Raw genomic sequence first — 23461 nt, forward strand, 5'->3', positions numbered from 1 at the left:
TTTGGGACTGAGCTACCATTTCCTTGCTAAAGGTGGTACCTCAAAGTCTAACTTCAGGCAAAAGAAAATCTTGACTGGCCACTTGTCTGTGCAGCATGAATTTCAGCATCTGTTGTTCTGGCATTCATCACACCCAGTCCACTTGTTAAAACATTTATATTACTTCAAGGGATCCCAGTCACCATCAGCAGTCAATAAGAAAGGAGACAGAATACAGCTGATCATACGCGTTACACTAGCTAACCACCAAACACAGAAATGTTTCTGTTGCTTCATTAAGCAAGGTTATACAAGTCAAACTAGAACTGAATCAGCCTTAACTTCATTATCTTTGAAAGTTACATTAAGAAACAACCCTATTGCTGTAGTATAGAGCACTACTGTCTCTGTAGTATAGAGCACAAGTGCTTGCACATAAACATTGCTTGCATGAACCAATTAACGTATTTAAATTAATAAAGAGAGAAATTATTTTTAAGGAAATCACTACCATAATAAAGTCACAGAAGTCAACAATACAGTTATGCTTTTATCTTAACAGAGTACCATGAAACTACACAAATTTGTAGTGGTTTGTGGTTTGTAACATGCTATGTAATAACACTGGAGTCCCAATATCATGTCATTTTATTTTTTTTTTATACGGGGAGTAACAGATTTGGTCCTAAAGTTACTTCAAGGAACCTGAAAGATCAGGCACATACATTCAATTTTTATATGAATGCTTACTGTTAGATAAAGAGTATCAGATATGCACTGTTTCCAAAACAACTGAATGTTACGTACATTCACTAAGAGCAGACAACAGCTCCGCTGTGCTGATAATTGGGACACTTATTCATATGTCAATACATGAGGCAAGTATCTAGGCTCAAATCAGACAGAAGGCTAGAACACGGGAAAACAGAACAAACAGGAATTTCAAGAAATCTCATAACAGATATTATATGTGATTTTCTTAACAAATGCCCTAACTGCCATATTGTTCAGATCTGTAACTTCCTGTCTACATTTTAAATCCTCTACCAGAATATATTTAAGTGAAGTATTTTCTGAAAAAAAAAGTATTTCTGCATTTAACAAAACCTCTCAAAACCTGTTATTTACCAATGACACAATAACGAATCTGAAGGGAACAACCCACATGCTGTTTTACTACTAGGCATAAAACTCAATGTTCTGAAAAACAGTGTAGCTTACGTAAGGCAAGGCATCTTCACAGTATGGCTCTCACAAGAAGCAATTCGTTAACCATAGTAACAAGTATCTATAAAGAAAAATATTCCTAAAAATAATTTCAATATACTCAGTACCAGAAACAGACTAACCATGTGATGTTCAATAGGGAAGAAAGATTCATTTACATCAACATGTCTCTTCAATCCCTCCAATGCCAATTAAAAAAAAATTATGCAATTGCACTTGTTACTGAAAAACTTGCAGGAACAGTCTTGCTCATTGGTATCAATTTTAAGCATCAAAAGTTTAGTGTGGTGTGTTTTTTGTTGTTTTGGTTTGGTTTTTTTAAGCAAGGAAATTGCTGACCCAATTAAGTCAGTAATTGGTTCCATACCAATTATTCACCTTTTTGGTGCTTATATAAAGCACCAAATTAACTATAAAATACTCCTTGGTTTCTTCCAACCATACCAACTCAACACAGACTTTACCCTCTGAATCTGCATAGTATGTGGTATAGGTATGACCCAGGTAGTCATAAAGGCCGGATGCCTCGGAAGACAGTTCAGTGTAGACTGGGGCACTGAAACACCAGAAGGGCTTTCCAGTTTCATCCAAGAGAGTAACATCCATCATGAAGCAGTCCTACAAAAACAAGCAGAAGAGATTATTTCCCTATGCCATGGCACAGTAAGTAGATCTGTCCTGATTTTAGGAGAAATATCAAGGGTTCAGAGAGCAATTTTTTGGTATGAAGGCTAAAAGCTCAAAATATAATTGATAGTGCTCTACTGACTACTGCAAAACAACAAATACTTATTTAGAGGTTTCCTACAGAAATCAAAATTGCAACCTACAGACATCAAAAACTCTGCTACAGGAAGTAGTACGGCCAATCTAAATCAGACATTATTTCTTGAACATATTTTAAGCCTTTAACATCTGTGCTTCTCAATTATTAGTTAGCTTACCATTCAAATAATGATAGTCCTTTCAATATGAGAAAGAAACCTACATTTAAACTCAGGTGCTAAACTTGTGTGAATGCAGAAATGTTTGCAAAGATACTCAAAGACACCACCCCCAAGGCAGTGTACACACACAACAATTAGCCTTATATGCCAGCTATAAACAAAAGGTATAGAGCACTTTTTGAACGGCTGCAAGATTCAGTTCCCCAAAAGGTAATACTAATATATCTTTCTACCCTCCAAATAATTCTTCCTTTTAAAAATTCTTGAAGGTATTTCTTTACAACACTACACAGTTACAACATTTAATAATGCTAAAAGTCAGGATGCCAGTTCTTCGGCACTTGCAAAGTGATGGTTTGAAACATGCCTTAAAAGCATATGGGTTGTGTGTCATTGTTAATATCAGTTGTTACCTATTCTTATGAGTTCTGAAACACTAAATGAATCAGTTTATCTTAATTATGCTGTATATATGCATTACTTCCAGCAGTATCATATGCTCCAAAAGCATAAACAAACCAACATCACATATTCTATGCCAAAAAATTAATTAGGAATGCTTTATTTCACTGTACTACGTAGTTGTGCTTCCACTGCTTTAACATTTCTTTCACAATTACTGTACTTCAATCAAACCATACAGAGTAGATGGGACAAACATAAGAGGTAATGTGATACATACAGTTTTCCTAAGTTTTTTACTGTAGACTATGCTAAAAATAAAAATTTCAAACCAAAGCTGATGATCATTTAATAACTTATACAAGCTATAAATTCACTTGAAACAAGAAATAATTACTATTTTGTGGTCTGACATCTTGCATATCAAAGGCTAATTATGAAAAGTAAAGCAGGGTGGCCTTGACTGTTGGGGGGGGGGAGGCAGGATCCCATGTATTTCCAACTATCTGTACTTCAACAATTAGTTTTTTATAAAAAATACCCGGAAGTGTTAAAAAAGCTTTTCTTTCTTTTTTTTTTTTTTCCTCTCCTTAGAGTATTGGACAAAATTCAAATAAATTCAAAGTAGTGGCATGTTCTGCTGCTGTGGCTGATTTTATTTCGCCTTCACATGTTTTAAGAGTTTTAGAGATTTATGTTAAAAGCCAAAGTGAATTCTACCCACAGCTATGTGTTGACATGTGCAATCTCTCACCACAAAATGAGGGGTTTAAAAAAAAAAATTGATATTATTTATTTTTTCCCAGAAACAAATATTCAGTATAACTTATGCTGTAAGCACATAGGACAGAGCTAAACTGAAGACTACAGCCATAGCTCTCTGTTTCCTCTGACAGTTAATTTACCAGATTTTTATGTGCTACTCATGATTATTTTCATGGAAGAAAAAATTCTGCCAAGCAGCTATAAATCATGTAGAATCATAGAATGGTTTGGGTTGGAAGGGACCTTTAAAGATCATCTCGTTTCAACCCCCCCTGCCATGGGTAGGGACACCTTCCACTAGACCAGGTTGCTCCAAGCCCCATCCAGCCTGGCCTTGAACACTGCCAGGGATGGGGCAGCCACAAACTCTCTGGGCAACCTCTCCCAGTGCCTCATCACCCTCACAGTGAAAAGCTTCTTCCTTACATCTGATCCAAATGTACTTTCTTCCAGTTTAAAGCCATCACCCCTTGTCCTATCACTACATGTCCTTGTAAAAAGTCCCCCTCTGGCTTTCCTGTAGGCCCCCTTTAGGTACTGGAAGGCTGCTATAAGGTCCCCCCAGAGCCTTAATTTTCTGATACCTGCCCAACACTGCATCAAGATTTCCCACCTCCTATCATATGCTTTTCAAGCAAATGAAGCATATTCTGTAATTATATGCTAAGATCCCACTAGCTTTAAGCATACAAATAATTCAAGTCTAAAATTTTTCAGAAGCCTTAAAAAAGCACCTATTCTGCATTATGGTTCTCAATGAACATTCATGGCAATTAGAGAAAGATGGCAAACAATTCCCTTAAAAGCATTTTCTTGTTAGTTTGAATTACTTCTAATTACCAACATACAGTATTTTTATTAACATGCATAGGGGAAGGATTTTTTGTTCTTTTGAAAACAAACACCCAACTCAAAAAAGTTTAGTACAAACTGAGAAAAAAAAAAATGCAAGTGAACAAACTTGCCACTATGCAAACAAGGAACTTGAAGCAAAAAATTGCTATGAGCAATTAGAGGGAGGACTGAATGGCAACTGTAATCCATGCTCAACTGTAGCTGATGTTACCAACAGATACTAGTACATTACTAAGTTTTAAGATAAATTTTATATTCTTCATTGCATAGGAAAGCTGGCTGATGCTATAAACTATAAAACAAATATGTGAATGTCTATGAGCAAAATATTACGTTATCAAATAGTATTCCATTCCACACTTATGCAGTATTAGCAGAAATGACAGATTTATTAATTTTTACTTTTTTCAAAGTAAGTGCCAAATTGAAATCAAGTGTTGAACTGGATCATTTTTCAGTAGTGCTTAAGTTACATTTATCAGAATTTGTGGTACTTCTGAAATATTCATGCAGCTGAAGTACATTTAAAAATATATGCCTTCACCACTATTGCAAAATCTACAGAACTACTCTCTAAACTTTCTTTAAAGTAATTCTTTTAAGAATTTTATAGAAGAGAATGAGTGATAATTCCTCTAAAATACTGTTAATCCAGCTGACTCATGTACATGACTCAAGAGCTAGGTGCTGACTGCATGAATGTGGACTGTAGTTTCTCCCCATGTCCACTAGCATTTTAACATTCTCCAACAGTTTCTAACTTTCATTGCACATACATGCAACAACAGAACCGCAGAGTATTTTCCCAGGGGTTCAAGACTTATTACCTGCAAGAAAAAAAAAACACAAAAAAACCTCAAACAAACCAAAACACCACACACACACAAAAAGCACATCTCCAGTACATCTTTTGTCCAGCATTTCCAAGCAGCGCTGGTCAGTCACAGCATCTTTGCTGAGTGGAAAGCACTGGAGTCATCACACATGCATAATGGGTATATCATGCAACGTAGACTCTAAGACAGAAAGGACAGAACTTTTTTTTTTTCCTGAAAATTCACATCGTTTTTGCAATATTTGAATTGAGGTTTTTTCCTAGTTACAGACACCTTCCACAAATAAAAACATTTTTTTTAAATTAGCATATTTAGGATGCATAAACATAATCCTGGTTTGAGATAAGCATTTCCAGAAACAAAAAGTAGTTCTGACTGACCTTTACATTGCCTTTAAACACATCTGTTTCCCAGGATAAGCCAAGAGTCCCAGCGAGAGGCAAGTGCTTCTTATTATCCTTCAAGCTTACAACTGTCAGCCTCAAATATCCATTTGCAATGTCACCTGAAAATATTAACAATATATAACATTATACTACTACAAATCAAACTAAGTACACTGTAAATGTTCTCTCTGTTTCTCCCTCTGTCTTTAGTTTCCTCCTACTCATCAATAAGGAACCCTGACATACACCAACATCTAGATATCAAGCACATTATAAAGAATTTAAGTCGCAGTTCAGGGCTTTGATTCTGTGTTCCACAGTAGAAGCAGCAGCTAAAAAATATTTGGTATATTTGAGTATAAAAATCTGAATGCCACCTAAAGGACTTACACAAGGATGCAGGGAGTAAATTCCATGTTCAATATTTCAATTTCATGCCACCAGTGCCTTCATCACTGCCCACTCCTCAAAAGTCAAGTTCAATCCATAACGTATGAAATGAATTATGAGATACCCCCTACCCTTTGTTTTTTTTAAAATCTCTCTGCTCTATCTGGTAATTCAAATAACCCTGTTCAACAGGGTATAAGGATACCTATCAATCCTCCCTGGAAAAGGATATTGCATCACTTAAACTGACAAGCAGTATGCCTTGGTTTGAATCAAGTTTTTAAATTATGGATTTCTTCATTTTTTAAACAGCTTTTCAAAGGCACACTTCCATTTTTTGACAGACTTATTAAGATTTCTTTGAGATTTTTTTTTATTTTATTTTATTACTACATATAACTGTATTTCTTTGGTATGTCTTTGTCATAGTTTAGGCCCAGCTGGCAACTAAGCACCACACGGCCACTCGCTCACTCCTTCCCCTGCCCTGGTGGGATGGGGAGGAGAATCAGAAGAAAAAGCTAAAAATCCTGGGTTGAGATAAGGACAGTTTCATAACACAACGCAAGGAGAAAAGAAACAACAATAATACTAATAAAAGTATATAAAGCAAGCGATGCACAATGCAATTGCTCACCACCCAGAACCCAATGCTCAGCCTGTTCCTGAGCAGCAATCTGTCCTCCTCCTACCCCGGCCAGTTTCCCCAGTTTATTTACTGAGCATGACATCATATGGTATGGAATATCCCCTTGGCTAGTTTGGGTCAGCTGTCCTGGCTGTGTCCCCTCCCAGCTTCTTGTGAAAACTAACTCTATCCTAGCCAAACCCAGGACAGTATTCCTCTCCCCCTAGAAGAGACCAACTTTTCTTAAATGTTCTTATTTCCCTTGCTATCAGAGGAGGAAAGTTAACAAAGGAGTCCAACTGTCTAATTATAATTTGGAATACATCATAACAAACAAGATCTCTGACTACAAAAAAAAAAAAGGCATTACATCATGACACAAGCAGATTTGTTTGTAAGACACCCCTTAAACACATTCCCTTGAACAAGAGATACTCTCTTAAAAGAGCAAACAAAAGCACTGGAGACCTCAAAGAAAAAAAAAAGGAACAGAACTATGTATCTAGCACTTGCAGGAGACAGGAAGGAAGAGAAGGAATTCCCAGGAAAATACTGCTTGTCAGGATTCAGTAGCAGGCCCTGGATGGTAAGGTAATAACTGAAGAGGTTTGTAGAGGTTTAAGATGCAAGTGGCAAAAGTGAAAAAAAAGAGAGAAGTGTTTTGCCTGTGGTTCTCCTTCAATCAAGCCCAAGTAGCACCATGAGGCTGAAGAGAGAAGCAGAAACATCAGAAAGGCTGGCTTCGAGTTAAAAAGCTAAAGCCTGTGTGACTAAGCAGCAGAAGCCTTTGCCTGGTGGCTGCTGAGGGCAGACAGCTGGGTGCCAAGTGACAGAGGAAGAGAGCCCACAGTTTACCAGAGAAGCCAGAAACTTCTCTGAATTGGTACTCTGGGGCCAAGCAACTCCCAAGAGATGCTTGGCCACAAACCAATGCTGGAAAGACATCACTCACAAGCAGGGAGTGTGGAGAAAGCATCCCAAAAGCGACAGAGGACAGAATCAGCAGGTTTTTCAGCACAGACACTGTCTGGAATAGGAGTGTGAATACAGTGAAACCAACATGACTATGCCCAGGAAATATTTAGTATGGTTGAAGGAAAATGCATCACTACAGACAGTGATACCCACTGTCCTTGCACTGAAGTCCCAGGGAACTCACTGAAGAAAATGTAAGCAGAATTCACTTTCAAGATCCAGCTCAAAGTGCAAAAAAGGCTATTAAGTTGCCTTTCTGGTTCAGTACCCAAATGGTTCAGTTCCAAACCTCAGTTGCCTTTATGGTTCAGTACCCAAATGGTTCAGTTCCAAACCTCAGTAAATCAAATCCAATGACAGGATTTCATTCAAGATAAAACTATTTTAGATAAATAGTCAAGCTTTACTGAGTGAACATTGAAAGCCTGCATTTAAAGTTGAGCTTTTTTTATACAAGAGACTTTAAACAATATCAGTCAGCAATCATTTTTCCCAAAGGACTATTCAGTTATCTGCAATTCAAATTTGAATGCAAGCAGCTATTCCTCTCGCTCATTCAAAACAAATGAAAAATTTAATGGAATAAAAACAGATTGAAAATAAGCATACTGCTAATAAATTAATGAAGCCCAGAACATCACTACTATTGCATGGCATTTAACACAAACTGCTGCATTGCTAGAGGGGTCACCTGGCTAAGGTGTAAATTATAAATCCCCTATCACAGTTACTTCTTAACTTTAAGCCAGAACGGAAATAGGTGATACAGATCAGGAACCTGAAGGCTAATTATTCATGAGTTAGTTAATCCAGTCTTTATAATTTTTTTTTTTTTTTTAATATAAAAGCTCCATTGCAGTCATATCCAGCAGAAAGAAAAAGCATGCCTAGAAATTAGGAAGAAGCTGAAGTGTTAAGTACTGAAATCTCCCCTTCCTCATCCCAGTCAGATGAGAACAGGAAATTAAAGGGCAGACCAAGCTATATTAAACACACCAAGGAAAACATAGAGGAACCAAACTCATCTAGAATTTGTTTCATTGTCCCCTTATAATATCTACTGTCCAGGATTTATGCAAGACACGTATAGCAGCAAAGCAGCCCTTTAATCAGTATAGGTTATAGGGAACAAGTATTTCCAAATAAAGGGAATACCAACATAGAGAAAAGATATCATGTAGACAAACCTCAGGGGAAAGAAACAAATAGCCCAACAGTTCAAAGGCACTTATTGTAGCTAAAAGCCAAGCAAGTTCGTTTTGCTAACCGAGCCTTTGTTGCAAGTTGTAATTTGATTGTTATTTTCACAGGGAAGGCTGTACTTAACACTAATTCTAGTGGCAACAACCAGGCTTACCATGCTGAAATGGTCATTTTCAAGGTCAAGCTAAAACATTTCAAACACATGATGTGATACTTTACAAACAAATCTGAAAAGCGCTCTAAACATGCAAAAATCACCCCATTACATTTTGCAAGCACAATGCACCAACTTAGATCAACAAGGAATAATATTGAAAAGCCAAAGCTTAGACTATCATATGGTTACAAAGCTATGCTTAGAAGTTGAAAGCCTAAGTAAATACATTTCAAGAATGTTTATTAAAAAGCTAGATCTAGTATTCATGGCTTCTATGCAAAAAGCCTGTCACAGCTTCCTGAAAACAAGAAGTTTTCTAATACTTTCAGTTCACCCTACAGTATCTGTCAACAAGACCATATTACCAATTCTGTTTAAATGGAAGGAAGCATAAAATAAAATGCTAAAACCCAGCCAAAACAGAGTGGCAGAACAGCTAGTTACTGCAGTGGAAGTATTAACAACAGAAAAAAAAAGAGCTGAAGCCATATATACTCCATCCACTCGGTTCAATGAAGTGTGATAAAATTTTTTTAATTTAATGTTAAGAATTTTGCAGAAAGAATTGAAAACAGAGCAGCAACATGAAGCACAATATTAATGAACACTAACAGAAAACAGACAAAAATAAAACATGCCACCATTGACATGTCTGCGGTGGTGTGCTCCCCGAGCCGCAACCTGACCTGTATTTCCCGTAACCCTGCCCAAGGGATAACCACCAGTGGGAGTCATAATGGATGTGTCTGGTCGTGATGGCTGCATTCCGCTCAAAGCGGATTCAGGGGAAGACGCGTAACAACTCAACAGCCAAGGGCTAAATCTGAGCAATGCACCCACCTAACCACAGTGCTGGTCAATGTCCAACTCCAGCCAAATTTGGAAGAAGCTAACATCTGTAGTCGGTATGCAAACAGGACTGTAAATCGATCATCTTACTCCATAAATAGTGGACAGCCCAGGGCCTGCTGAGCTCTGCATGGCAGCAGGCTGCGTGCCAGGATCTCCCCTTGAGTAGGGATGCCTCTCAAGGTTACTCCCCTAGGATGTGAGATTCCTTGCCACAACAGATTCTTGGTAAGTGATTAACAGCATGCTAAACTTTGAAATCTCAGCTAAGTGATGTAAAAGATCAACTGCACATATATAATCCTTTAGACGTAAACCATTGACTAAGTCTGGATCCAGCCACACCTATACTCCCCTCTGAGAAGGAGTTTAGAATGCAAGGGGGTCATTTCTGAACCTCATGACTCAATGGGATGGTCTCCCTGACAGCTTTGTCTGACTCTGTCCTCTATGCGGTATATATCAAGTGAATCTTGCCATCAAATCTTGTTAAACCACTGATGCATTTACTATCAAGCTTTGTTAAATCGCTGCTTTATATCAATAAACATATTGCTACTTCTCTCTTACGAGTGAAGTGCGTCACTCCATCCGCGGCAGTGTCACATACATTACTTAAGATAAATCTGGATTGGGTAGAGAATTTTAAGAAGTAGCAAGACTTCTCAGTATGTCAGAGACCTCCATGCTTCAGAGCCCTCCCAGAGAATGGGACAAAGAGTATCATTAGAACAGAGCCTAAAAACAAATCACAAACCATCAAATACAACCAGCTTGGATACACCTACACTGTTGGCCACATTCAGAAACACCATGTTTACTAGAAAGAGCAAAGTGAACAACAAATTACCATGAAGGTATATGACAGCAGACAGCCATAAACTGCCTCACTACATCATTTTTTAACACAAATTATGGAGGAAATCAAGCATTTTCCAAAAGGAATTATTGTGCAAGTACATGGAAGGGACTAGATGACAAACAAGCTTATTGCCTGCAGAATCATGGCTTCAGCTGGCTGATGTCCTGTGAGAGCAGAATCTAGCGGCTGTCACACAGCTGAAGGACACAAAACCGATACAGTTCAGAAAACACTCGTTATCATAAAACAGATTTTCTAACTAGCAAAGTGAGATGGCATCACAACTATAGCTCCTGGACATTTGCTACAATTTGCATAAACATCAGCTTAATCTTTAACATAAGTAGCATCTAAGTGGCAAAAAAGTGATACCAACAAAGAAAGTATGCCAAATACTGCTTTCTCTTGTATAGCTGTATTGCTATGAGCATAAAATTTTCATTTTAGAAAACAAAACATGACATTCACCTAAAAAAACCCCAAAACAAGACCAAAAACCCAACCCTCTGGCCAATTTACAGAAATTGGGGGTTTTTTTCAGGTATAAAGAGGACTCCTGTATTGAACAACACCTCAGCAAAAATTTCTATTGCTACATGGATAGAATTTCACAGAAGTTTTACCCTAATAAGTATTCCTTTATTTCAAGCTTGGAGCTTTCTGGGAATCTGAAAACATGTTTCAAATTCAAAGGACTACAACACTGCACACTGTACACAAGGCCACAGTCTAAATGACAGCTCTTGGAGTAATGAAATACAAATTTTTTTTTAAAAAAGTCATGGGTAAATTTGTTATAACACTGTAAAAGCACTCAAGCCTGATAACAGTGCCCTCTACTGTCTTCATCAAAACCAGTATTTTCTGAAATCAACAGAAGGCTCATTAGTAGTTACCAGAAAAATACTGGGGAGCAATAATTAGAGTGTTTAATTTTAATTGTTTAATTTTAAGTTTAGTATTTTAATCTGTTTCTTCTGACAGAAAGACAGCTGTGTAGCTATAGGCAGGGCTGTGCTGAAGTTAAAGTCAAATGAGAGATCACCAATGTATTTTGCAAAACCCTAGTAAGAATTATTAAGTTGGGCTGTACATGAACAACAAGGATAACCAATCATGTCTCATTAAAAGAAATGCTAAGAACTGAAAAAAGCAGCATAGTTAAAAACAATCACTGAAATTGTTTATTACAGAATGAAAGGATGTCAAAACAGACAACCTTAAGTTGACCTAAATAAAAGCTATATATATTAAAGTTCACAGTACCTTCTACAAATATATTCAAATATTTAATCTGCCAACGCACCTGAATTACACTTGAGAAGAATTCTATGGAAATAGGTCTCCAAAATGTATGAGGACAAACTCACTCTCCCTCACAGTATACAAGTGGAAGGAACATCAACTTGCACCAAAAGCTCAGCCACTACATTATTAACTCAGCACTGAACCAAATGAAAATATCCTGACAATCTGCAGAACTTATATCTCAGGCCTGACACTATGTCAATGTAATAGCAGGCAGACTTCATACCGTGCAAGCTTACAACACCACACAACGCACCATGCCGATACAAAGAAATCACACAACAGACAAAAAGATAGCTTACTCTTAAAAATCCATTTCAGTTTCTCCCCTTAAAACAGAGATACTGGATATAAGAGGGAAAACATAACAGCAGGGATCATTTTAAAAACAGACATTACGGTTCTGCCAACTATACCTTTTCTGCAAAAGAGGCTCTTGAATGTTCCACACAGGTAGGTGCAGCTTCCACCATGCATATCAAGATGTAGACTGTAGTCATGCAGTCCATATTCTGGGTCAACATCATCCAATACAGGTTTATTAGGTGGAAGGGCATATTGACTTTAAAAAAATAATAATAATAGAATTAAGCAAGGGGGAATGACTTAATAGAAAGAGATATAGTAAATAGCTCTACACTATCACCTTCGGAGAGGTTATAAGAGGGGAAAAAATTATTAGAAGATACAATCTTTCTTCTCTATTAATGCTTTTGAAAATCAAACATCTGTAGTTCACCATGCTTCTTTTAAGCTGTCTAATGCAGTGTCTAATACTTCTGATCAGCTGTCCAGCTTAGCCAAAGGCAGAAAATATGGCAGTCAACTTTAAAAAGTACATCTGTTAAACCCCAAAATATGAACTTGTTTACGCAAAAAAAAAAAAAAAAAAGCATCAGCTTACGAATCTAAAAGCCAACTAGCTACAGACTTCTCTGCAATACCTGTTATTGAATAATTTTGCCTGTGCCTAACCTAAAAGAGAAACTACTGCACACAAATGACCAGAAGAGCCCAAATCCCAGAGGCAACTGAGAAGCTTCTACATCGGATCCTATTTGGTAGTGAGGAAGATCATGTTAAGTCTTACCTTCTGTGTGAAAAGAGCCATACTAAGTTATAATGAGTACATAAGACTACCAGTAGATACAACAGTATCTGAGGAGAAAGCTGAGGGGGTAGGCTGGGGGGAAAGTAAGTCCCCGAAGTCATCCTCTAAAGCTAAAACCCTCCATCTTTGTAAACAGTTTACAGTATATGAACAGGTATTATATTATACCCTGCAATATACACATATACTTAAATACTTCATAGGAAATCCAGCTAGTTTTTCAATAGGACTGAAAGATAAATGCAGGCACCTTACCAGTTTACTAGAATTTTTTTCTCCCCTCTTACACAGCTAAAGATTATTTTCCTACTTCCTAAAATGTCTCCCTCTTTTCTAGGTCTTTCAGATAGGAAGAGGGAATAAAAAGCCTACTTGTGAAAAGGGAGAAAATATGAGCAGTGTATTTCTAACTTTCCCAATACAGCAAGCACTACTACACTTGTATGTCTAAATTATCTCCTTAATAGCCAATGGCAAACAATGGCAACATTTTAGTATGAAAATACTTCTACAGCTTTGTATATAGTTACGCATAACTGTTGTTTATATTAAGCAAGAATAGTTAATTACTGCCTAAATACAAACCTCTTACCAGCAGCCAATTTTAACTGTAAAACTCAAAGCTTTATTCAAAAGGTTATCTTTATTACCCACAAAGGAGAAACCAAAACTTACACAGTAGCAGAACCCAAAGTGCTTCTCTCAAGAAGCTGATGATAATGAAGACTCGCCATAACAAAAGCAATTTCATTTTTCTCCTGAAAAGTTAATTAAAGTAGATTTATTTTCATCTGGAAATACATTTTTTCACAAGGTCTTCCTGAACATTAAAATTCATAGACAAGTGCTGCTGCTTATTACTCTGCCAGTTACTGTAATAATGTTAATAATAGCTTGCTTTAACACTTGGACCCCTGTAACTGCTACTGGTTTTTCACTAGAGTATAGAATACATGTAAAAGATCACAGAATTTATGTGTTGTGGGCAAAGGGAGGGAAACTAACTATGCCAGGGCAAAAGTTATCAGCAGCAATCCATGAATTGTACTTCTCTAGCTTCTACTCACCACTTTAAATTGGATACCTAAGAGTCAAACAGGCCTTATTCCCAGCTACTAAACACCTAAGCATCAAGCTTTTTCATATGTAAAGAACTGTTTGCAAAGAGGGCTAACATCAGTGAGGAATACAGAGCTATTCAACAGAAATATTGAATTTCAAAGTAAAACCCCAGATGTCTTCACCAGATTACATACTCCTGGGAAAATGATAAGACATACCTTCTATAGGCCTATGTAGCACAAAGAACACTTCAGAGCTCAGTGAGAGAACTAAACAGAGCCAAAGGTATCTATTTACTTCAAGAACACAGAATGCTAGGATTTCAGCTTTTTGGTTTTTAAAAGCAAAATGCATTCTTAACTCTTGCATTTGCAAACAAGTAAGTCAATAGCAAAATTATTCACTGCCAGCAGTCTATTACTGTCCTGAAAAGTGGGCAAGTATTGTTTTCATCTCTCTGGGTTACCAAACAGAAAATGACATACCTTACTCCAACTTTTTTTTTTTTTTTTTAGCTACTCCTGTACTTTTGTAGTGCAAAATTACAGCTATAAAAGATAAAATGACAGAGATTTATCAATCACATAAAGTCTCTCAGTCTTTCTCTATCAAAATACCAGAAGGCCCATATAACCTGTACTTGGCTGTCAAAACTACTAGCATCAACAATTTCTGTTACACAGCTAAGCTATGCGCGAAAAAACAAGATGTGTGGCATTTACGATTATTATACCCATCTACAGTTAACTGCCTAATGTTACTCTGCTCACACGGAGCATAAGAACAGCTGTTCAGAAAAGTAAGCAGGAAAACTACACTAGAGTGAGGCACTCGATGCTTAACAACTTTGTGGAAATTCATTATGATTGAACCACTACCAGGTGCTGAAAAAATTCTCTTTCCAAGCATGGGAAGGGGTAAACCGGTAGCAAGACTATAGGAACACCACCACAGGGACAGCAATCTACTAAACTTCTGAAGATACGAAAGAAATGGCTGCTCGCTTATCGGAGATTTTCATAGATTGAGACAACCCGTAATAGGCTCACGCAGGTCAGCCAGTCTCAAGTTTTCTAGGAAATGGACACCTTTAAGTAAGAGCGAAACAAATATTCCTTCTGTGGTTTTAAAAAATTCCTCTGGTGATTGTGCACATTTAAGGTAGCAAGAGTTTCCAGCTGGAAATGATCACAGCTTAGAGCAAATGTTCACAGGCTCCCTGAAGCAAGTTCCTTGCCAGTGCCAAATAATATGTCTACATCATTAGCATGGCTGGGGGAGGAAGAAAGGGCTGCTACCTCTGAATTCAGTCCAAGAGCAGAACACCTGAGATAGGCTTCCATAGCACCTAACTGTATCAAACTTCAAGGCAGACACCTAGGTCCCAGTGTATTCAGTGCAAAGACGCAGGTTCCCTTAGAGCAGAAGTCTACTTCAGATGTGCTGCCCTGCTCTCTAAAGACATTCCTCTCTACACAGCCCACAGAGACTAACCCCTTAACTTGGACACTCAATACCAAGAATTGAATATCTCCAAAAGGGCATGGTTTACAGCATTCCTACTTCTGGAGCAGGATACAACTACCTGGTGACATAGATTAAAGGAAACAACTAGGAAAGTTGCCTTGTGAGAATTCATCATTTTGAGTGACAGGGACAGGGCAAGGCCGGAGTCAGGGGAAGAAGCACATCCCTCCTCAAACCATTCTATTTAAAATGTCTTTAGGATATCAAACTTTGGCATGTGAAGACTGCAAAATAAATACAACTGAATATAGAAATAAGATCAGTACAGTATCTAATATACTATGACACATAACTGTTCTTTTAATTAGAGGTCGATTTTTTGGGAAAAGTAGATACTCCTTTGACAGCTCTTTAGAATAAAATAAATCATCAAGTAGCTGTCCCTACCTGTATTTTCTTGTTGTTAGTTTAGATAAGATCTTTCAAAATCCAAAGAAAAAAAGGAAGATGAAAAAAAGAAACAAAAACGAAAACTCAAAAAACTCCCCAAACCCCAAAATACAAGGCAAAAGGATCTGTTTCTTCAAGTCATAATCAAGTATTGCAACAAAATGTTATCCTACCTTCCAAAGTCCTACTAAGACTCCTGGATTCAGACTGAAGAGCTGGACAAGCTTATCAGCACCAAGTGCTACACTACTTTCAGTCAGGTTAGCAAGATGGTATTCAGCAATTAAGGAACGTCGACGAGGTCTTTGAAAAGAACACACAGAATGTAGCAACAAGACTATGTGTCCTTATTTATGTAGCAGTTCAGCCGAATTTCATTTTTAACTCTGAAGTCTGACCAACAACACATGATGAAAACAGTTTTGAAAGCATTCAGCATGCACAGCCCTAAACTTTACTTCTGAACAACTACAACATACTAGCAGGATCTCAACAGCTAACAAGAAAAGAAACAAAAGCCACCATAGGATGGCCTAATATACTACTTAAAAAAAAAGAAGAAAAACTTAGATGCTTGCCCATTATTTCAAAATAGCCACAGAATTACTTTATAATTTGTTCTTAATAGATGCAATCACTGAATGCTTGTCAGTATGAAGCAAGCTACTAAGGTAAATTCTTCCTCCACAGAAGCAAAATTCCAAGGAAAGGATCAAGCTTTACAGACAATAAATTAAAAGCTTCTGTTAGAGGAAGCTTTCCTTTTTTAGGAAATTATTTCTAGATTTTGCCTGTAATTAAAGTGATTTAGCTCCATAACACCCTTTAACTAAAGCTCATGCTTCACAGGCATTCTTATCAGCTAATGATGCATAAAAAAAAGAGCAGAAAGCAGAGTTTGCATTACCTATTCAGAATGGAGAAATAACTCCTTCTAAAACCCTTCACAGACTTAGGCTCTTCTATTCAAAACTGTTCCTAGATTCCCCAATAGTATCGCAGTAGTATCACCTACCACTACACACTACTAGGAAGACGGCAACCAACAGGAACTTTGTCACATTACCTTGAACAGTAAAATTTGGGACAGGGATGGGACATCAACCCTTTCCATCTTTAAGTCAATCAGACTGGTATAATTACAGGGACTTTCCCAAAGTCCCTGCACTAGCTCTTTATAGTCTTAACATTCTGATATTTGTGAAATCATTACCTTCATGTATATTCACAAGCTCTAACAGCTGATGACTCTGTGAAATAAATACACTAAATGCCTGCAAGTTTTCTTCTACTATTTTCTACACATGAATCATCATCTTGGTAAAATACTACATTTCCCACACAATTTGACTGCAAGACGTTGTTTAGCTGACTTTACACAAAAGGCTTCTCTTGATTGATTTTTTTATTTTTTTAGGCAAATACTTCGCTTCTGCTTGAGGAACTGCGGTTTTTGTATGTGAACAACAATTCTCTCTTTTCAGAGCTCTACTGCTAGGAGCTTTGCATAAGAAGCAGGTAGCTGATACTGCATATAGTAAAACAACACAGAAGACACAGATGTGGAAAACTCCTTGACAGCTACCAAATACATACCTACCTCAAATACATACTTTTAATTTAAACAACTTTTCTCAGAATATAATGCCAGAAAAATATTGTACGCACTTAAGTTACAAAACAACTGCTATCCCAAATTGTGCTGTGGACTACTTTTTTTTTTATATGCATGTACTTGTACAAGCAGCCAAATACCAAGGTCCCTAAATTCACATACACACTTACCAGACAGAAAAAAAATAAATGCTATTAACATAGATTACCTGATTGTAGCCACATAAACATTGAAGAACTGTTCCAATCCAAATGTCTCACATTAAATTCTCCTAGATTTACATGTTTGTTTCATGCTCATTTGTATCTACCTTAGATTCAGCTTTCTAAGGCAGGACCTATCAGTCTCTATCTTACATGCCAGTAGCTACATTAACCTATGATTTAGTGTCATAGCTCACTGGATTATATCTATTTCTTGCTAAAAAGCTCTACCAATGAAGAGAAGGACATAGGCTTTGGAAGAAATACTACATAGAGGCTTTCTAAGAAAGAATTAACTTGTTAAGCCACACGAAGGTCAGACTGCTCCTACAGACACATTATCAACCAGTTACACCAAAAACCCCTCAAAAATCCTATGTTAAAACTCACCCATTCTTGCTGGGAGCTTGGCTTTGGTCAGGAAGCAATGGTATAACTCCAAATAGTTTTAGGGTTGACAGGCTATCTAAGCATGGCCAATTTGTAGTATACCAAAGTATAGTAACAGATGTGTCCTTAAATGATAGTTTTGCCTTCTCTTTTATGTGTTCCTTTCCATTTTTGTCCTCTAGAGCAATCATCCAACTCAAGCCAGAGGCTCTGTTATTTAGGAATTGAGAGGGGAGAGAGGTGTTTAAAAAAAAGATTTTCAAGGTGACAAAATTTAAACTATGCTTCCAACAGAATTTTTAAATTTCTACTAACTGCTACTTATGTTTCTCAGCCTAGGTCATTTATAGGCTAGCATCGTATCTTCCCATTATGATATATATTTTATAGCTCTATTTCCATATCCCCCCAGCATTTCCAAAGCCATTAATATTCTGTACATTGTTTTCAAGTAAACATCTTCTGTAACAAGGCATTGCTTACTTCATAGCTTCTTTGTTTTTACATGGAAGACCTGTATAAGGATCTACAGGTTTAACAAGTCGCATTACTCTCGTTTTGACAGCAGCTATTTGTTTGAAGATGTATTCTTTCTTCCAGTACCCAGGCTTTCTATCATGTAGAGCAGCGCAGCCCAAGGAAACAGTTTCTGTTTGTTCAGACTTCATTTTCCAAACTGTCCTTTTTGGTTGAAAACAAATGGAATAGATTTTCAGCCAGATTCCACTGAAAATAAAAATAGAATAAAGAGGAAAACCACATAAATTTCAAGAATAATTACTTAATTATTCTTATATGCATGTCTCAGCTACCACTGAGCATAATGTTAGCAGAAAAATAAAAAGTCCTAGGTTATCAGCAAACTGGGTTTGATCTAAATCTAACTTTACAGAATACCAGAAACTGTAGCCTCCTAGATACTCGTCAAGAAAATGCAAAGGCACAGTTGTACACTTTTCCCCATTTTGACCTTCCAACAGCTCATCTGAGGTCAGTTTCCCTGGTGCAAACATGAAGGCCCCGGAATCAAAGGTGCTAGATGTCAGCATTTCTCATGGGCTTACTAGATTATCTCAAAGAATATAGAATCTTTGAGTACATCTCTTGCTCTGGATTATACATACCAAATGAGATACACTTATGACTTTCTGCTCTACCACAGGAAAAAAAAAAAAAAGTTATTCAGTTAATTCTTACAGTATGCCAGTAAGGTTGACAAACATCTCAACTACATATACAGAAAATGTTTGACTAGTGCTCTGTAAAGTAGGATCATCAGATATTGGGAACTTCCCACTGTTTTACGCCTCTCGATAGCACACTAGAGTACTTGGGTTTTTAAAAGCCTTTTTTCCCCTTATGCTACTACTTCCTTCACAGACACTCACAAAAGCAGATTTTTTTAAAAAAACAAAACAAAACAGTACAAATCAGAGAAAGCTATCATGAGGAAACAAAGAAAAGGTAAGTCTTGTCTGTCTTCCTGAAAATACAGGATCCAGGATGAAGCTCAGAAACAGCACAGGCATACTCAGCGACTTAAGTGAAAACCAATTAAGATTAATCAGTTACTTTTGAAGATTCCACCCCAAAACAATGATGCATCCTCCTCACACAAAATCAGCTAGTGGAAAAAGTGTTTTAATACCTCTTACCCAAACAAAGACAATCTGGACCCCTCAAGTTTCTCACACAGATACAGCTGAAAGCGGGGTGAAGGAGGACAATTAGAATCCCCTACGTTTGGTGGTGGTACCACCGTCACATCAATCCCTTCTGCACTCTTTTTTGAAAAGCTCAGGGAAGAGATGTCTTTTTGAAGAGATCAAAGAAACATGCAACAGGAATGATGGGTTCACCTCTTTCCCGTAAGGAAAAAATGTGAGATCACATTTCCCCCCCACAGTATCTCTAGGACAGTTCAGGGAATACTGAGTACAAGAAGTTACAAGAATTCAAACAACAATCTGTGAATAAACATTTCCAGTAAGTTTTCTAATTTTAAAGTGCTAGCCACGCAGTCTACATAACTGCACTAAAGAAAATTAATAGCAACAGAAATAAATTCTCAAAAGAAATTATCTACTGTTTATCAGCAAGATTACCTTTACCAGTCCTCACTTATCCCCAGGCAAACTTACACTAATGTGCTTCGTAACGCGTTTTTCCCCTCCTTAAAGCATTAAAGCATTCAAGGACTGAAATCCATTCCACACTGCCTCCTATCCATGAAAACCACTCTCACTTCATCAGCTCCTGAGAATAAGTCCTCACACGCCAAAAGCCAGGCTCTTTGTTACTGATGCAAACATACTCAGGAATTTTGCAAAAACCCTGCAGCCTGCTGCTCTGCAGATATACGTACAATCTCCCACTGCCATTTTTTGAGTCAAAGCTGTTTAAAACACAGACCCATAAGCAAAGGAGAAAAAAAGGGGGGGACTTGGAATCACAAGCGTTTAGGGAGGTATCACTGCCCTTTCATCCTCAACTTCTGAAGAATTCAGGACAGACAAATGACAAAGGCATCCAACAGGGAAGGACAAATTTGTCTCTTTCATAGCAGAATACATGACACTTCTGCCTCAGAGTGTTAAGTATAATATTCATCTCAAGGCCCCTTATTGGACGTTGTTACAACAAGCCAATCCAACCTCTTACTGCTAACTTAAATGCCAGAAACAGACACGCACCATTGTCAGTCATCACTTGACCACAATGGCACAAAGATCTGGGCAAAGCAAAAAGATCTTCCCCTGTGCTTTGGCTTCTCAATTCCCCTTATACAAGCACTTTCTGCTGGAGATCAAAACCCTCAGGCTTTCAGACAGACCATCTATGTGAGCTTGCCACATTGCATGACAGGAAGGCTGGAATAATACCACATGCGGCATGTCGGTGCAGAACAGGGGTTCAGAAACATTTCCTTGCCTTCAACAGTCACATTGCAGACATCAGCGCCAAGGACTCATTAAAGCACAGACATTATTTGAAAAGCCCAAAGACAAAGCACTGCATTAGCCAGCACAGATATATCACGATGAAAGCCTAATGGTCCTGCTGCATCAAGGACAGCATCCTGTACATCCAGGACAGCAGAAATATCCTCAAAAAGATACTCTGCCTAAAAAACAAGATCAAATTTGTCACAGAGATACACAAGGACTTCAATTAAAACTTCTGTTAATTCACCAGAAGATTCAGGGACTCAGGAAGGTCCACGGAAATCCAGCAGGAAGAACTGACCTGGTCCCACTGAACCAGTCAGTCTCCTAGATAAGGGAAAGTATCTCTTCCTTGAATCCCACTTGTGCACATATAGTAATCTCCGTCGAGACTAGAAAATGGAAACAGACATTGTTGAGATGGAAACAGATGAATCAGCTTCCCTTGAACAGCCACAGTGATTTTATCCTATCTTACAATCCTGAAGTAGAAAATGCATATTAAGATATATAATCTGTGTCAACTACACAATTTTTATCTACATGCACCTGCTGACAGCCTCAAAAAATAAATCCGGATTATGGCCTTCCCTTTAAATTCATCAGTTCTAAAGGTGTCAATGCCACTGTTAACTGATCCACTGTACAAGTTCTGGCAAAAAAGTGAGAAATGGATGAATACCAGATGCAGCAACTTTCTATATAGGAAGACATTTTCTCATTTAAACAACACTAACGCAGCAGAATCCTAGGGGAAAAAAAAGGATACCCAGATGTCCTAGTTATCGCATACCAACCAGGGTGTCTCCTCTTGATCCTTTTGCAAAATTATCATGATACTGGTAGGAGCAATTTGTGAACTCTGTATAAGCAATCACTTACCAAAAAAAAGTGTCAGTATTTATCTTTGCCCCTTTTGTTTTCATTTAGAAGTCACCAGAATTTGACAGAAAGAGCAAAAGATAAAACCCAATCAAGCCCTCTGCAAAAACCTGATGAAAGAACTAAATAAGTAGGACTTCAAAACTGTGAAAGCTATGACAATTCTACAATGCTACTGGCTACACACCACTAAGAATTGCGTGAACCAAAAAGCCTGTGCAGGTGCATGTGAATGCAAACAAATATATGCAAATTTTACAACAAAATAAATGCTAATAGCAACATTTCAAAACACTGTATTTAGTTTTCGGCTCATAACTCCCATTAAACTTAACAGGGCTCGCACAGCTAGAATTCCACACAACACATTGTACTGTGAGCTATGCAGTACATTTTCAGCAGAGTAATTGCCAGTAGGTACATGCATCAGTGCTCTGGCATCAGTGAAACTAAATTAGAAAGACTCATAACTCAGGTAAACATGATTAAGGCTAGCACTTATGCTTCCCTCTTCCTTACTTGTCATTGGCCAGATGATAGAAGTGCTTATTCACACAACCAACAGACAACAGGGACACAGGATCCAAATAGGAAAATATCTTTATCAGCATTTCTGATGGCAGGCTGGAAGAAAGAGAAACACCATTAGACTTGCCTGCAAACTTCAGAAGTGACAATGGCAAAGAATTTAAATTCCAAACCAGAGCAGAACAAAAGAGATGGAAACTATCAGCTTGTAAATACACAAATCAGAACTCACCTGAAGAGTTAATTTGCAGAGTTTGGGTCCCGATTTGTCTCTCTGATATAAGACATTTGCTTAAAACAATTCACCACAACCTATTCAGGTGGCACAGCACAATTACATAAAAAGTTACAGGTTTGCATTTTCATTAAACTTTGGTAACTTTAACCCAGTCTGACATGAAACTACCTCATTCAACTTCAGTTTCTCACTGCTTGTACCATGATTTTAACACTTAGTCCATAACCACCAGCATTTGCCAGTACTGTGTATACTCACTCTCCTCCTGACTGTGGAGTCAGGTCTCAGGATGCACCAGGACAGAAATGTCCTAGTCAAACAGTGAGATCATGCTCCACCTCATCAAAATCTTCAAACCATCTGTGCTTAGGAGTCTCATTCAGTTTTCATTTATGTCAACAGAAAGATGTGAACTTCAAAATAAGAGCTGAGTGGCATCTTGAGAACATTAATGTTTCTGTGCATCTGTAAGGCTACCTGAAATGCAGGTGCCAGCCTAATACAAGCAGCACATCATAATTTGGAGATGAGCCACCATGATTTTTGTATTAACAGACAGAAACCTAATACCCTTTGAGTAGTACCTCATAACTGCACAGAGTTTAAGAAAAGATGCATTTTATACTCCACTTTTTGGAACATGAGAGTATGGTAACATCAAAATCACCACTGAAAATACAAGCTGCTGTGAAAGTCCACACCTCAGCCATGTCTCTTGTCCATTTACCATTGTGTCACTGACAACACCTGCCGATTTATAATACTGTATACCAGAAGCACACAGCTTTCATGCTTAGAATG

General features: G+C 37.6%; 1 protein-coding gene across 4 annotated transcripts in view; it reads right to left on the reverse strand.

The window, feature by feature from the left end:
- Positions 1-516: 516 nt before the first annotated feature.
- The window catches only part of FBXO15 (F-box protein 15), a 28492-nt gene continuing 5547 nt past the window's right edge, over positions 517-23461 (reverse strand). For 3 of the 4 annotated variants that reach the window (XM_049830304.1, XM_049830306.1, XM_049830302.1), the window contains exons 3-10: positions 22414-22518; positions 18551-18793; positions 18068-18277; positions 16033-16162; positions 13556-13638; positions 12186-12331; positions 5392-5516; positions 517-1824 (exon numbers count right to left, since the gene is read on the reverse strand). In XM_049830304.1, the coding sequence (XP_049686261.1) occupies positions 1555-1824; positions 5392-5516; positions 12186-12331; positions 13556-13638; positions 16033-16162; positions 18068-18277; positions 18551-18793; positions 22414-22505 (1299 nt within the window). In that variant the 5' untranslated portion in view covers positions 22506-22518 and the 3' untranslated portion in view covers positions 517-1554. The remainder of the gene's footprint in view (positions 1825-5391; positions 5517-12185; positions 12332-13555; positions 13639-16032; positions 16163-18067; positions 18278-18550; positions 18794-22413; positions 22519-23461) is intronic. The other variant, XM_049830303.1, reaches the window with a different exon arrangement.

The sequence above is a fragment of the Accipiter gentilis genome, chromosome 27 (genome assembly GCF_929443795.1).
Source record: "Accipiter gentilis chromosome 27, bAccGen1.1, whole genome shotgun sequence".
In the NCBI taxonomy this organism is placed as follows: domain Eukaryota; kingdom Metazoa; phylum Chordata; class Aves; order Accipitriformes; family Accipitridae; genus Astur; species Astur gentilis.